The 17,228-nt window shown below is 46.4% G+C and overlaps 1 protein-coding gene across 1 annotated transcript in view; it reads left to right on the forward strand.

Moving 5' to 3' along the window:
* The window catches only part of DNA2 (DNA replication helicase/nuclease 2), a 111,302-nt gene that overhangs the window by 80,668 nt on the left and 13,406 nt on the right, over positions 1–17,228 (forward strand). The window contains exons 10-15 of the mRNA XM_040435634.1: positions 866–1,096; positions 1,188–1,304; positions 3,011–3,120; positions 3,830–3,939; positions 5,723–5,947; positions 16,396–16,589. Of these exons, the coding sequence (XP_040291568.1) occupies positions 866–1,096; positions 1,188–1,304; positions 3,011–3,120; positions 3,830–3,939; positions 5,723–5,947; positions 16,396–16,589 (987 nt within the window). The remainder of the gene's footprint in view (positions 1–865; positions 1,097–1,187; positions 1,305–3,010; positions 3,121–3,829; positions 3,940–5,722; positions 5,948–16,395; positions 16,590–17,228) is intronic.

Below are 17,228 nucleotides of genomic sequence, written 5' to 3' on the forward strand. Positions count from 1 at the left end.
CTCTCCAAAGCATCCATAGGGTGTTGAATAAAATCTACTATTTCATGCTGTTACTCCCTAATGGGTCACACTTGTCCTACGGGAATAAAGGCTCACTCCACTGGAGCTATGGCTGCTTCATGGGCAGAGAAAGCTGGGGTGTCTCTTAATCAGATAAGCAAGGCAGCTACTTGGTCTAGTATCAATACATTCATAAAACATTATCGTCTAAATGTATCTGCTTCTACGGATTTGGCCTTCGGCCAGAAAGTTCTGCAAGCAGTAGCCCGTCCACATTATAATCTGTTAGTTCTCATCCGTAGCCATCATGGTGGATAAAATGGAAAACCGTAATTAGACTTACCGTTAATTCTGTTTCCTTGAATCCACCATGACGGCTCGTATATTCCCTCCCGTAAGGTTAAAAAAATGTATGTATAGTGTGTGTGTGTATATATGTGTGTATATGTATGTATGTATATATATATATATATATATATATATATAATTACCTGATAAGCACCCACTTTGGTAATTGGTAAACACTGAAGGGTCAGAGTGGGTGGAGGCTTTTAAACTCTCTATCTGTGTATTCCTGCCCCTACAGAGGTCAAGGGGTCAATCTCATCCGTAGCAGTCATGGTGGATTCAAGGAAACAGAATTACCGATAATCCTAATTACGGTTTTCCATTGCCTGTCATTAGATATTAATGGCTTGTACTATGAGTAAATGCAGCAAGGGTTGCTCTTAGTAATGTCACAGGGCTTTTGTCAAAACCAGGAGAGCATCTAAGAAATGAGAGAGAAGAAAAGTTGGATAACATATCGCATAACTGTCCCTAAATTGAATGAGCCTGTCATTGTGTCATGTTGGCTGTCTTTCAGAGAAGAGGATGGGCAGTGCGTTGGAAACCTCAATTGTATAGGAAGTGTACAGAGTATAAGTGATGGACAATACCTCCATTGCTTTCAGCGTCGGGCTGGTGATATTCCTGCTACAAACCTAATAACAGGAGACAGAGTTGTAGTTAGCGGAGAGGAAATGAAGTTCCTCGCTCTCTCCACCGGTTACATCAAAGAGGTGAACAGAAATAATATAACCTGCATTTTGGACAGGTACGTTGACCTATTTGTGGATGAGCTCGAATATGTCAAATGCTGCATAAAATTGGCAAGCAAAAATTTGAATTAGATGATTCTCATGCAGAAGTCTGGCCAAGATACCGCAAGGTACTGCATTTAGATTGGATCACGAGGAGGGAGGTGGTGGCATGGAATCTCACCTGGGGAACCTGTCCAAGCTGATGGTAAATTCACCTGCAAGGTTTGTTGCTGCTTTCTAATTATTTAATGACTCGCAACAGTGACTGCTTCTGACATGTCCTATCACACAGAGATGTCCGTCCAGATTTACTATTGCAAATTAGCCAAAAAACTGTTGCGCATGCGTTGCATCACATTTCACGCCTTGTCTGACAAGGTGGTGTGACATCACATGAAAGGGGAATACTCTAAATGCCCGTCCTTGCGCTAATAATATGCTAAAATTTTGGCACATTTTTGGATTGAAACTATGACAACTTGAAGATGGCGTAAACTTGAACTAGAGTTTTTTTTGGGGTTTTTTTTTTTGCACACTGATAAATCTAAGGTGCGCCAACAAAATTCTGGTGTACAGACAAATTTTTGGCGCACAAACAGAATTCTTGTGTAAATCTAGCGCAGGATTTACAATAATCCAAATTTACAAAAGTCCACACCCTAGAATAGTAATTTTGTCTAATGTTAAGAATGTGATTCGTGTTCTTAGACACTGCAAAGTATGACACTATTAGTTAGTAAATCGGCCCCACTATGTACTAGAAAAAGACAGTGACCATATTCAGTAGCACCTGAACAGTTAGAGGCAATGTATTAGGACTGGTGTTTCTTACGCCACTCTGAATAACAAATCCCGCTGGCGTACAGTGGATAAGCTTATACATTTTGGAGCATCTTAGATAGTTCCATGTCCCATGAAAATAGTATCTATCCTATCAGCCAGTTTTCTGGCTCACATATTGGTTTATGTGTGGGGCCATGGGCAGCTTACCCCTTCCTGCCCACTTTTACAAAAAGTTGCAAATGTTGCTACAAAACTGGTGTAGGCTAATTATACTTTCCCCTTTAGGCCACAGACACACAAGCAATGTCCTGTCACGACCTTGCTCCACTTGACAAAGATCGCACAGCTTTACACAGATTTATGATGCTATGTAACCCTTAGAGTTCTGGAATCTTTGGTATTAAACTGACAGTATTATGTCAGTGTATTACAATAGATTTCAGGACTCTAAGGGCTACACAGCATTATAAATCAGTATAATGCTGTGCAATCCTGTCAAGAGGAGCGAGGTCAGGACGGGACTTCTCACTGACGCACGCTGCGAGTTTATTGCACTGAACTCGCTCGTGTGTCTCTGGCCTTAGTCTTTATTCAGTTGTTGAAGCAGCTGTTTTTGTTAAATGGAACAGCATAAAAACCAAGTAGTTATGACCCCCCTTAAAACAAAAAGAAACATATCGGCTAGGACATTCTCTAAACAACACTTTAAAATGCTAGAGATGAGCAAGTCGATTTTGTACGAATTGATTCGCTCATCAAACAGTTCTTCACCAGCGAGGGGCTGTCCCTGCTGCCTAAGAGGCTTCACCTTCATCGTCCATTGTACCCTCCTGTCCATCCAGCGCCTGCACCCCAGGTAGCGGTGCAAGGACAGAGGGAGGAGCCTCTTGAGCAGTATGGGACAGTCCCTTGCTGCTCAAGAACTCTGTATGAATCGATTTGCCCTCTATAAAATACAGATAATCACACAAACATACCCAGAAAAGGGAAATAATCACGTAGGCAGCAAGGGCATGGATTTGTCTTTTATGACGTGTTATCGTTGAAATTGCTTTTCATTTCTTGCCTTAATAATACAATGATCATTCTGTGTGTTTAATACGATATGTTTTATCTCCAACTAAATTGTCTGCTCTCTTCCTCAGTGAGAAGCTTAGAGATTTAATTATAGATTTTAAAAAGCCAGGCTTTATTCAACATTTAAGCAGCGTTCTACCTCCCGATGCAAAGGACACTGTGGCTAACATATTGAAAGGTAAGTGTGTTGTGTCCGTAAGGAGTCTTTGCTCAGCTATGTTAAAGGGCTATTCCCATCTTAGACATTGTTGGCATAGCCATAGGCCTTTGGCCTCCGAATCCAGGTCCCAATTAGATGGACAGAGTAGCTCCTGTCCACGTCTATGGGAGTTACGTGAACAGTCTAGCGCGGCGAGCTTGGCTGTTTCTGTAATGCTGAGCCCCTCTGTATTCAGTCGTCACATGGATGCATCAACCAGTGGCCACCTTGGCAGGGTGGTGGAACCCTTATTTTCACTTGATCAGCATCTGTTAGACATTTATGGCATATCCACAGGATGTTTTATAAATGTCTAAGATGGGGATACCCATTAAACTAAAATTTAAAGTAAGATAAATGACCGCAGATTGGCAATCATAAATGTGTAAATCGGGCATGCTCAACCTGCAGCCCTCCAGCTGTTGCAAAACTACAACTCCCAGCATGCCCGAACAGCCTACAGCAGGGCATTGTGGGAGTTGTAGTTTTGCAACAGCTGGAGGGCCGCAGATTGAGAATGCCGGGTGTAAATTAATGTTAGAAGGAAGTGTTTTGCTTGTTAGTTCATTCTGTTTGTAATAGAAAAATGTATTTTTTTGTGTTTAATCACTTATATCCGATATTGCAGTGTAACTGTATTCTTGACTTTAAAATTGCAGTCCAGGTTTAATATGGTATCTTCCCCTAGGCCTCAATAAGCCTCAGAAGCAAGCCATGAAACGTGTTCTCTTATCTACGGATTATACACTGATTGTTGGCATGCCAGGAACGGGGAAGACCACCACCATCTGCACTTTAGTAAGTTAAACACAATTGTGATGTGATTTTTGTCTTTCTGCCTGGCATATGGAAGCTAAGGCTGCGTAGGTATTCGTCATTTATCTTTTTACACAAATATGATTAAAGGGCTTAACCCACTAACAATATTTATCTCCTGTCGACAGGATAGGGGAAAACTGTATGATCACTGGGAACTCCACTGATCCCGGGAACTGGGCATTCCTGTGTGAGTGAAGCAGTATTGCACATGCATGAGCACCACCCCATTCTCTTGCATAGGACTGCCGGAGATAGCCGAGCACTGTACTTGGCAGTCCCGTAGAAAGTAAATAGAATGGTGGTTGTGCACTACTGCTTCATTGCCTCATGGGACTAGGGGACCCCTATTCTCATGATCTGTGGGGCTGTCAGTGGTCAAATACCCCCCCCCCCCCGTTCCTTCTTGCAACCATACATTTATCACCTATCATGTGGATAGATGATAAAGGCTGCACAGCTGCAATATGGCAGGAGCTATATATCCATATCATCATTGGGATGGGGGGGCTTTTAAAACTGTTGTTTTTTTTTATTTGGTTTTTCTTGCATGAGCATATATTTTAGTTTTATTAAAAGGTGCATGCCAATCTCCTTTTCCCAGCCCAACATATTTTAAATAATAATAATATTGGGTGCAGAGAGTTTTTGAATTGATAGCGTTATATGTTGCAGTTGGTCAAGTTTGCATCTTCTATACATTATAAAACTGGGGTATTGCAGATCAAGATTTCTCTCCACACATCTAATTGTAGATATACATCTTTAAAGGGGCCAGTCCAAATTTCATTCTTTATAGTCACGCCTGTTCTCCTGCTTTGTGTCTGCAAACTGAGCGTGCAATGCGTAGACAGAAATCCGGAGCATATGCACATAATGGGGAGGACTCCTGGACTAGTCTTCTACCATTCCAGTCTACTAGGCAGAAGAAAACATGCTACTGTAAATATGCGTGGCCTTCTATCCCCTTTTTTCAAGCTTTTTTTCTCTCCTATCTTGTGCATAATAATGAACTGTATTTGAAATAGTTTTAAGGTTAGAATTGCACACGCAGTTCTTTTTTAAGGCAAACAAAGGAGTGGAACAAAAGTAACAGGGTTCATTTAAACATCTATATAAAATTTATTACAGATCAAATAAGGGTGTCCAATATCAATCTTTCTTTCTTTAATTTGTTCTATTTTGTTTAGTGCTGCTTTTGTAAGATTGCATAAAATAAAGACACAAAACAAGGAACAAATATACACATTACAGATATGTTAAAGCAACCTGTCACCGGGCTTTTGTGTATAGAGCTGAGGACATGGGTTGCTAGATGACCGCTAGCACATCCGCAATACCCAGTCCCCATAGCTCTGTGTGCTTTTATTGTGTAAAAAAAAAAAAAAAAAAAAAGATTTTAAACATATGCAAATTAACCTGAGATGAGTCCTGTCCCTGAGATGAGTCAGGGACAGGACTCATCTCAGGTTAATTTGCATATGTATCAAATAGTTATTTTTACACAATAAAACACACAGCTATGGGGACTGGGTATTGCGGATGTGCTAGCGGCCATCTAGCAACCCATGTCCTCAGCTCTATACACAAAAGCCCGGTGACAGGTTCCCTTTAAGTATAAATAAACCCTAAAGACAGGACTTCTACTTCTCTTTTGTATCCATTTCTCTGGGTTTAAAAAAAAAAAAAATGCATGTGTGATTCTAGCCTAAACATAATGGAATATCACAGCTTGTATTGGTAACTTTTTTGAATTCTCTTTTAGGTACGAATTCTCTATGCCTGTGGCTTTAGCGTCTTGCTGACCAGTTATACTCACTCTGCAGTAGATAATATTCTCTTGAAAATTAAAAAATTTAAAGTTGGATTTTTACGATTGGGTAGAACACAGAAAATACACCCGGAAGTTCAGAAATTTGGTGAGGAAGAAATCTGCAAAACGAAGTCCATAAAGTCACTAAGTGCTCTAGAAGAACTCTACAACAGTCAGGTGCGTTGGAGGATTGTTGTATTTGCTTTTATTTTTGTTTCTTTTACAGAACATCTGTGGCAACTGGCTGAAAGTAAGTACAGGTATGCAGTTAGAGCCACACATTGCTCTTACAGTAGCTCACACGTTAAGGTAATTCTTCCGCACTGAAATCTGCACATATCTTTATGTGCAGTGTGTATTTTAATCCTTTCAAGACCAGGTGATTTTCATTTTCTACTCCCAGCCCTCCCAAAGCGATAACTTTTTAATTTTTTTATTCACTTAGCAATATGAGGGCATTAGCATTGGAGTTTATTACAATTTGTCCTCATGCACACGAACTTTTGTGTGTTTTGCGGTCCGCAAATTGCGGATCCGCAGAACACTGATGGCGTCCATGTGCATTCCGCAATTTGCGGAACGGTGCGGACAGCCAGTAATATAACTGCCTATTCTTGTCTGCAAAACGGACAAGAATAGAACAGGTTATATTTTTTTGGTGGACCACAGAACAGAGCAACGGATGCGGACTGGACACGGAGTGCTGTCCGCATCTTTTGTGGCCCCGTTGACGTTAATAGGTCCGCATCCAAGCCGTAAATACTGCGGCTCTGATGCGGACCAAAACTGTTGTGTGCATGATGCCTTACACTGTGTTCCTATGAAACCCTGCCACAGGCATGCTCTCGAGTGCAGGGGCTGTCACACACTACATCCAGCTCCCCCAATCCTCGCCCCAGGGGGACCGGAGCAATGTTTGGAGCGCACATTCCCGTTCTTTTCTTCTCAGATGCCGTGGTCACATTTGACCACGGCATCTGAGTGATTAAATGTATGCAATCAATATTCTAGTCCATCAAATACATTAGTCCCGGGTGCCTGCTGTTTAAAACAGCAGGCACCCAGCAGTTATGATGCCTGCTCCGCTTGCGAGCGGGCACCATTTTTAAATACCCGACCACACGTGTAAATTTTTGGGTGATCGGGAAGGGGTTAAACCCTTTTAGGTGTTATTCCACATTGAAAGTCTCAGAATAATTTCTCGCTCGAATAGGACCAATTTCTCAAAGAGGACTGTGGGTATAGCTTGCTTCTGCCACTAGGAGGCGACACTAGGCTAAAAAGTGTTAGCTCCTCCTCTGCCGGCTATACCCCCTCCAGCCAGAGGAGAACATATCAGTTTTTAGCTTAGTGTCATAGGAGGCAGACCTCCCTGCTTGCAGGGCGGCTTCCTTTTTGTTGTTTTTATTTTTATTTTATTTTTTCTCTTTCCCTTTTAGGTAGGGAAAACAGAGGTGCCTAGCCCTTCTGTCTACCCCGGGAGCTAGGTCACTGTCAGACTCCCTCACTGCCCGACCTCCCCAAGAAGAAAAGGTGGACCAGGGCAGCCCTGCCCCCCGCCAGACTAAGGGTCACCTGGATCCCGTGAGAGCCCCCGCCATTCTAGTCTCCTGCCACTTCGGGTGCCAGCTGCTGAAGAGGTGACCCTGCTGGAACTCGGAGGGGGGATGAAGAGAAGAGGATGAAGATGGGGTGAGTACTCGGCATTAGATGAGTATTATCTGCACCCTCCATTCCTCTAGCCCTCCCCCTTCCCTTCGGTCCTCACCTCGTCCTTCGGCCGAGATTAGGATACTTACAGACCCTTTTTTTGGTGTTCTATGGGGGACATGGGTAATACTGATCCCCTGGTAGGGCCCCTTCTTGGGGCCCGCCTTACTGTTCCGGCCAGCGCCCCCAACTTTAGCCCCCGGTCCTGTTTCGGGCCTACAGGTTCCGGGCTCCAGCCCGCAGCACGGGCAGACTAGCGGCGCCTCTGTTCACTCCATTCGGAGCCCCCTCCATTCTCCAGCCGACCGGAAGTGACTGCCGGCCGGCCGCTTTTCCCAAATTTAGGCCCCGGCTTCCAGAGTGGGTAGGCTGCAACTTGCGCCTCCCACTCTGACGAGAAGGGGTGGAGCACCGATTCCCGCCACGGCTTGGAGCACACTGCAGGACCGCAGCATCACAGCGGAATCCAGCTTCAGCCAGCAGTACCTCCCATTAGGGAACACAGGACCTGGGTCTCCTGCATGTCTGGTAGGACGGTCGGTCCCGAAACCCCCCTCCCCCCCAGCAGTGAGCTCAGCGGTAGTAGCCATGTCCGAACCAACTAAGGGAACCCCATATACCATCGGCCGCCATTTATTATGCATGTGTCAAATGCAATATTAAGCAGCCGGGCTCTGTTGGCTCTGTTTGCTCTGTATGCTGGCACAAGATCTGCCCCCTCAAACCAGGCAGCTGCATGACCGGGCAGAACCGGGCTGGGCCTTTGCCTTATCCTGGGCAGTGGAGGACCTCTCTAAGATATCCCAATCCATCCTTACTCTCATGGGTCGATTGGTCGATAAATCTCCGTCTGCGCCCTCCTCCGCAGAGCGCCTTCGGGGCAGACCTTCTCACAAACGGCCCAGGACAGGACATCAATCCTTTTCTGACTCCTCAGCATCCCCCCCATGTGTCACGCCCGGACGCATCCTCCCTACCAGGGGAAAGATTGTTGATTCAGACTCTGATATGGATCTGGAACAATCTTGCAAGATTGCTTCCATGGTTGACAGCTTAGTTATTGCTATCCATGACACCTTCATGGTGCAGGACGACTCCCCCTCCACGAGTCACCAGGGAGTGTCCTTTCTCTGTACAAGACAAACTCCTAAAGCCTTTCCCCTGCACGACAACTTTTCAGTTGTCATGGCTTGGGACCATCCGGATCGTCGCTTTAGCACTTCAAAGCGACTGGCTCTGCTGTAATCCCTTTCAGGCACAATGGGTGTCTAAATGGTCTTCACCCCCTAAGGTGGATCCTCTGGTAGCACGCCTGGCCAAGAACACCACCATCCCAGTGGCTGATGGCTCAGCCCTTCAGGATCCCGTTGATCGCCGCATGGAATCTTGGGCGAAGTCCATCTTCACGGCAAGTGTCTCAGCGCTCCAGCCAATTTTTGACTCTGCTTGGGTGGCTAAGGCGGTCTCGGAGTGGGCACTCCGGCTAGACCAGGACATGACGGCGGATGTTCCACTCCCTGAACGCCAGTCCTTGGCTCTACAGATCTCACAGGCGGAAATTACCTCTGCGAAGTGTCCTTAGACGCAGGGTCTCTGGTTGCCCGCTCATCGTTCTCGCGGTTACCTTGAGATGCAAGCTCTGGCTGAAAGTTTGGTCAGCGGACGCATCGTCAAAGCGGTCACTTACAAGCCTTCCGTTTGCTGGCTCCCGGTTGTTTGGAGCCCGGTTGGATGAAATCATCTCGGAGGCCACGGGTGGTAAGAGTACCCACCTCCCGCAGGGCAAATCCAGACGCACGTTTCGCGTTAGACTAATGCCCGAACTCGGTCCTTTCATTGCTTCACCGGCATGCGCCAGGCAGCAGCAGATCCTCCACGCAGGACCAGCGCAAAAAGACATTCTTTAGGCCTCAACCTTCCTGGCGTCCACGGACGCAGTCCACCCTTTCCTTCGTCCGGCAAGCAGCCCTCCGCATGAAGAGGCGCCCCCACCCTCCTGGGTGGGGGGGCCGCCTACTCCTTTTTTAGGAAGTGTGGCGGGACCACATCTCCGATGTATGGGCGCTAGAGATCGTAACCTCGGGTTACAAAATAGAGTTCGCGTCCCCTCCTCCACATCGTTTCTTTCACTCCCAGGGATCCAGGTCGGGCGGCAGCCTTTTTCGAGGCGATCCAGTCTCTTCTCATGCAAGGTGTGATTGCCCAGATTCCTTTGGCAAAACAATTCACTTGTTTCTATTCCAACTTGTTTGTCGTCCCCAAAAATTAGGGGTCTATTTTCCCGGTCCAGGACCTCAAGTTGCTGAACCGGTTTCTCTGGGTTCAACACTTCAGAATGGAGTCCCTTCGCTCCGTGATTGCTTCTCTGGAACGGGGCGAATTCCTCTTTCCCTTTTGGCCTGGCGATGGCGCCACGAGTCTTTACAAAGGTTCTCGCTCCTCTCCTGGCACTTCTTTGGACCAGGGGCATCGCCCTGATCCCGTATCTGGACGACATCCTGGTCAAAGTGGCGTCCTTTGGGCAGAACGAGGACAGCCTGTGCATCACCCTGGATACCATGCCGCGGTTCAGGTGGTTGGTGAACTTCCAAAAGTCTTCACTGCGTCCTGCCAGACGGATCACCTTTTTATGTATGGTCCTCGACACTGCAGTGGCAGTGGTGCGCCTGCCACGGGACAAGAGGCTGGCCCTTCTTCAGTCTATCATTCTTCTACTTAACCGCAGAACCCCGTCAATTCGGTTCTGCATGAATGTCCTGGGGGCAATAGTTGCTTCTTTCGAAGCGGTTCCGTTTGCCCAATTTCACACTTTGTCACTTCAGCGGGCAATCTTGTCCCTTTGGGACAAGTCATCAGAGTCCCTGGACAGTCAGTCTTACTCCCAAAGGTGCGGTCGGCACTCAGGTGGTGGCTTTCGATCCCAACTCTTGAGTCGGGAAAATCCTTTCTTCCGATCTCGTGGACGGTCATCACAACCGATGCCAGCCTCCAAGGCTGGGGCGGAGTCTTCCCGCCCAGGACGGTCCAAGGGGTGAGGTCTCTGTCGGATTCCAAACTTCCCATCAACATATTGGAGCTCCGAGCCATTCATCTGTCCCTTCTACATTGGACCCCTCTTCTCCTGGGTCGGCCGATCAGGGTACAGTCAGACAATGCCACGGCAATGGCCTATATCAATAATCAAGGAGGAACTCGCAGTCAAGCAGTGATGGCGGATTCAGCCAAGATCCTGAGGTGGGTGGAGGCCCATGTGCCAGCTCTGTCGGCAGTCTACATTCCGGGAGTGGAAAACTGGACAGCGGATTTCCTCAGCCGGACGACGGTGGACCCGGGGGAATGGTCTCTACACCCGTAGGTGTTTCAAGAGATCTGCCTCAGGTGGGGTCAACCAGAGGTGGACTTGATGGCTTCTGGACTCTACCACAAGCTCCCCGTCTTCTTCTCTCGAACAAGGGATTCAAGGGCACACGCACTGGTGGCACAATGGGACGGGTTCTCTCTGGTGTACGTGTTTCCGCCTCGCCCCCTCCTGCCCCGAGTCTTACGCAGGATCAAGATGGAGGGCATCCAGACGGTCCACATCACTCCGGACTGGCCCCGTCGTGCATGGTACACAGATGTCGTTAGTCTCCTGGGTGACACTCCGTGGCGAATTCCACTCACACCGATCTTCTCTCTCAGGGTCCTGTCTTTCACCAGCATTTAGAGTCGCTACGTTCGACGGCGTGGCTGTTAAAAACCGCCATTCTGAAGTAACGTGGTTTCTCTGACAGAGTCATCCGCACCATGATTAAGGCCAGGAAGCCGCTGTCGTCCAGGATCTACTACCGGACCTGGAAGTCCTTTATGCGCTTCTGTGAAGAACGTAGCTTTCCCCCGCTATGCTTCTCTCTTCCTGTCTTCCTCTTCTTCCTGCAATCTGGTCTGGATTTGGGCCTTGCCCTCAGTTCCTTGAAGGGTCAGGTTTCAGTGCTTTAAATTTTTTTCCAGCGCCCGCTAGCGATACAGGCTACGGTTAGGACATTCCTACAAGGGGTGGCCCACACTGTCCCTCCTTAATGTCCCCCCTTGCCCGCGTAGGACTTGAACTTGGTGCTGGGCTCCCTCCAGTTGGCTCTGTTTGAGCCTTTGGACACAGTACCCCTCCGTATTCTCTCCTGGAAGGTGGCATTCCTGGTGGCCATCACTTCCATCAGGTGCATTTCAGAGTTGGCAGCACTGTCCTGTAAAGAACCCTTCCTTATTCTGCATCAAGACAAGGCAGTACTCCGTCCCATGCCCTCTTATCAACCGAAGGTAGTCTCTGCCTTCCACGTCAACAAAGAAATTGTTCTTCCGTCATTCTGTCCATCTCATTCGCATCCGAGGGAGCGGGCTCTCCACCAGCTGGACGTGGTTAGAGCCCCAAGGATTTACTTATCTGTCTCGAGGACTGTCCGCCGAACGGACTCTGTTTGTTATTCCGAAAGGTCCTCGGCAAGATCTGGCGGCCTCCAAGGTGACGATTGCCAGGTGGATCCGGTTGGCAATTGCTGAGGCTTACCGCGCCCGGTGCAAGGCTCCACCCCTCGGCGTCACGGCCCACTCAACCAGGGCAGTGGGCGCGCCTTGGGCTCGCTTCCACCAAGCTTCTGCCTCACAGCTGTGCAAGGCAGCGACGTGGTCATCCCTGCACACGTTCACCAGGTTTTACCAGGTGCATACGTTGGCATCGGCAGACGCTGCCCTGGGTCGCAAAGTCTTGCAGGCAGCGGTGTGCTGAGCTTCCGCAAGGCAGTTTTCATGGAGTTGTGTTTTGGTCCCGCCCCGTGGACTGCTTTGGAACGGCCTTGTGTCCCCCAATGATACGATCGAGAAAATGAGTTTTGTGATTTCACCTGTAAAAGCTTTCTCGCTGAGTTCATTGGGGGACACGGAACCCGCCCATTATTCTGTTATAGCCGCAAGTGATAGCGGTTGGTTTGCCGGGGGGGGAGGGGGGTTCCTCGGTCCGACATTAATTGTTTCTAGTGGGGTTTTTTTTTGTATGTTTTTGTTCCTCTCCTACTGCTTGGGCACAAACTGATATGCTCTCTCCTGGCTGGAGGGGGTATAGCCGGCAGAGGAGGAGCTAACACTTTTTAGCCTAGTGTCTCCTCCGAGATTTTACAGATGAGTTCACAAAAATCTTGTTTTTACACCTCTTATATCTATGCAGAAAATAGCAGAAATTTCTGCCTACGTACACCATTGGTTGAGTTTGAATAACTGCAGCCTATAGTGCTCCAGTTGTATGATTTCTCTCTTTAAAACACAAAGACCTCACATATTCAGACTTATGGATTTGTTTATTAACCACCTCAGGACCGCCGTACGCAGGATTGCGTCCTGGCGGCGGCCCTGTTATTCCTCCTGGACTCGCCGGCGCGTACTCTCGCGAGACGCGAGATTTCCTGTGAACGTGCTCACACAGGAGCGCGCGTTCACAGGAACCGGAGGTAAACGAGTACAATTACAGCCTGCCAGCGGCGATCGTTCGATGGCAGGCTGTAGATGTGATTTTTTATTTTTTTTTTAACCCCAAAAAGGTATATTAGACGCTGTTTTGATAACAGCGTCTAATATACACTGCTCAAAAAAATAAAGGGAACACTTAAACAACACAATGTAACTCCAAGTCAATCACACTTCTGTGAAATCAAACTGTCCACTTAGGAAGCAACACTGAGTGACAATCAATTTCACATGCTGTTGTGCAAATGGGATAGACAACAGGTTGAAATTATAGGCAATTAGCAAGACACCCCCAATAAAGGAGTGGTTCTGCAGGTGGTGACCAAAGACCGCTTCTCAGTTCCTATGCTTCCTGGCTGATGTTTTGGTCACTTTTAAATGCTGGCGGTGCTTTCACTCCAGTGTTAGCATGAGACGGAGTCTACAACCCAAACAAGTGGCTCAGGTAGTGCAGCTTACCCAGGATGGCACATCAATGCGAGCTGTGGCAAGAAGGTTTGCTGTGTCTGTCAGCGTAGTGTCCAGAGCATGGAGGCGCTACCAGGAGACAGGCCAGTACATCAGGAGACGTGGAGGAGGCCTTAGGAGGGCAACAACCCAGCAGCAGGACCGCTACCTCTGCCTTTGTGCAAGGAGGAACAGGAGGAGCACTGCCAGAGCCCTGCAAAATGACCTCCAGCAGGCCACAAATGTGCATGTGTCTGCTCAAACTGTCAGAAACAGACTCCATGAGGGTGATATGAGGGCCTGACGTCCACAGGTGGGGGTTGTGCTTACAGCCCAACACCGTGCAGGACGTTTGGCATTTGCCAGAGAACACCAAGATTGGCAAATTCGCCACTGGCGCCCTGTGCTCTTCACAGATGAAAGCAGGTTCACACTGAGCACATGTGACAGACGCGACAGAGTCTGGAGACGCCGTGGAGAACGTTCAGCTGCCTGCAACATCCTCCAGCATGACCGGTTTGGCATTGGGTCAGTAATGGTGTGGGGTGGCATTTCTTTGGAGGGCCGCACAGCCCTCCTTGTGCTCGCCAGAGGTAGCCTGACTGCCATTAGGTACCGAGATGAGATCCTCAGACCCCTTGTGAGACCATATGCTGGTGAGGTTGGCCCTGGGTTCCTCCTAATGCAAGACAATGCTAGACCTCATGTGGCTGGAGTGTGTCAGCAGTTCCTGCAAGACAAAGGCATTGATGCTATGGACTGGCCCACCCGTTCCCCAGACCTGAATCCAATTGAGCACATCTGGGACATCATGTCTCGCTCTATCCACCAACGTCACGTTGCACCACAGACTGTCCAGGAGTTGGCAGATGCTTTAGTCCAGGTCTGGGAGGAGATCCCTCAGGAGACCGTCCGCCACCTCATCAGGAGCATGCACAGGCATTGTAGGGAGGTCATACAGGCACGTGGAGGCCACACACACTACTGAGCCTCATTTTGACTTGTTTTAAGGACATTACATCAAAGTTGGATCAGCCTGTAGTGTGTTTTTCCACTTTAATTTTGAGTGTGACTCTAAATCCAGACCTCCATGGGTTGAAAAATTTGATTTCCATTTTTTTATTTTTGTGTGATTTTGTTGTCAGCACATTCAACTATGTAAAGAACAAAGTATTTCAGAAGAATATTTAATTCAGATCTAGGATGTGTTATTTTTGTGTTCCCTTTATTTTTTTTGAGCAGTGTACCTGCTACCTGGTCCTCTGGTGGTCCCTTTTGCTTGGATCGACCACCAGAGGACACAGGCAGCTCTGTAAATTAGCACCAAACACCACTACACTACACCCCCCCTGTCACTTATTAACCCCTGATCACCCCATATAGACTCCCTGATCACCCCCCTGTCATTGATTACCCCCCTGTAAGGCTCCATTCAGACGTCCGTATGTGTTTTGCGGATCCACGGATCCGCAAAACACGGACACCGGCAATGTGCTTTCCGCATTTTGCGGATCCGCACATTGCCAGAACTATATAGAAATTTTTTTTTCTTGTCCGCAATTGCGGACAAGAATAGGACATGTTCTATAGGCTCTACAAAAAACGCAGTGTTCGCCCGATCAGGCCTGATCTTGTGCGCACACTTGCGTTCAGTCCCACCGCAGTGACAAAAATTTTTTTTTTTTCTGATCACTGCAAAAACACCGTAAAATCGCTGCGGCGCTATAAAGATCACTTTTGAGGGGCATGGCGAGTTCATAGAAGATTTAAATTTTTTTTTGTCACAAGTTAGCAGAAATATTTTTTTTTTTTTTTTTTTTTTTTTTTCTTACAAAGTCTCATATTCCACTAACTTGTGACAAAAAATAAAATCTCACATGAACTCACCACACCCCTCACGGAATCCAAATATTTAGAGAAATATCTCTCTAAAATGACAACTTTGTATAAAAAAAAATGGGAAAAGTTGACTTTTAGAGAGATATTTCTCTAACCCAGCATGGGTATATGTAAAAATACACCCCAAAACACATTGCCCTACTTCTTCTGAGTACGGCGATACCACATGTGACACTTTTTTGCAGCCTAGATGCCCAAAGGGGCCCAAATTCTAAAGAGCACCTTTAGGATTTCACAGGGCATTTTTTAGGCATTTGGATTCCAGACTTCTTCTCACGCTTTAGGTCCCCTAAAATGCCAGGGCAGTGTAAATACCCCACAAGTGACCCTATTTTGGAAAGAAGACACCCCAAGGTATTCCGTGAGGGGCATAGTGAGTTCATGGAAGTTTTTATTTTTTGTCACATGAGACTTTGTAAGAAAAAAATAAAAAAATCATCATTTTCCGCTAACTTGTGACAAAAAATAAAAACTTCTATGAACTCACTATGCCCATCAGCGAATACCTTAGGGTGTCTACTTTCCGAAATGGGGTCATTTGTGGGGTGTTTACTGTCTGGGCATTGTAGAACCTCAGGAAACATGACAGGTGCTCAGAAAGTAAGAGCTGCTTCAAAATGCGGAAATTCCCATTTTTGTACCATAGTTTGTAAACGCTATAACTTTTACCCAAACCAATAAATATACACTTATTGCATTTTTTATTTTATCAGACATGTAGAACAATAAATTTAGAAAAAAATTTATATAGAAATGTAGTTTTAATTGAAAAATTTTACAACTGAAAGTGAAAAATTTCATTTTTTTGCAAAAATTTCGGTCAATTTCGATTAATAACAAAAAAAGTTAAAATGTCAGCAGCAATGAAATACCACCAAATGAAAGCTCTATTAGTGAGAAGAAAAGGAGGTAAAATTCATTTGGGTGTTAAGTTGTATGACCGAGCAATAAACCGTGAAAGTAGTGTAGTACAGAATTGTAAAAGTGGTCTGGTCATTAAGGGTGTTTAAGCTAGGGGAGCTGAGGTGGTTAATGTACATTCTGTGATTAACTCTACAATATTGTTTTCTTACCAGCCAGTAGTTGCGACCACATGCATGGGCGTCAATCATCCAATCTTCACCAGAAGGAGGTTTGACTTCTGCATCATAGATGAAGCATCTCAAATAAGTCAGCCAATCTGCCTTGGCCCCTTGTTTTTTGCCGACAGATTTGTGTTAGTGGGAGACCATCAGCAACTCCCACCACTCGTCCAAAGTGCAGAAGCCAGGTAACTGCATTATACCTTAATAATAAGTTAATAATCTTTGTACCATTTTTTTTAACCCATTGCGCTGGTTTTTAATTACCCTATTTAGAGAAATATTTTTTTTTAGTTTTGTAAGGGGTAAAATGTAAAAAAAAGTAAAACTATTCAATTCATAGTTCTTCATTCTTCGAATTTATATACGGTATTCAGTGTGACTCCTGTTCCCTAAATTTGTATTCGAATGGGCTGTTTTGGATGGCTTGACCCCTAGTATGTGTAGTGTCAGGTGAACGTAACACCTGTAGTGATTGTTTGCATCGGCAGAAGTGGTGTATGAGGTTTTATCTCTGTATTTGTATTTTATACTTCTCTGGGGGGTACCCAGCAATCGTGAGCACTGGGTCCCATAGAGGCATAGATTGCATTGCTGATGCCATGATTTCTTCACTGAGTTCTCTGTAGGCTCAAAGGCACATGCTGGTGTAAATCGCCTCTGTCAGAAGCATTTTACCTGGGAGTTTTAAGTCAGCAAGATGAAAGGACAATAGATGTGGGGAGCTTAAAATGAGGAATTCATACAAGTATCAGGAAGTTACTTAAAGGGGTTATCCCATGACGAATATAAAAAATGAAAATCAGACATCATATAGTACATGAGAA

Source organism: Bufo bufo, chromosome 6 (assembly GCF_905171765.1).
Source record: "Bufo bufo chromosome 6, aBufBuf1.1, whole genome shotgun sequence".
Classification (NCBI taxonomy): Eukaryota; Metazoa; Chordata; class Amphibia; order Anura; family Bufonidae; genus Bufo; species Bufo bufo.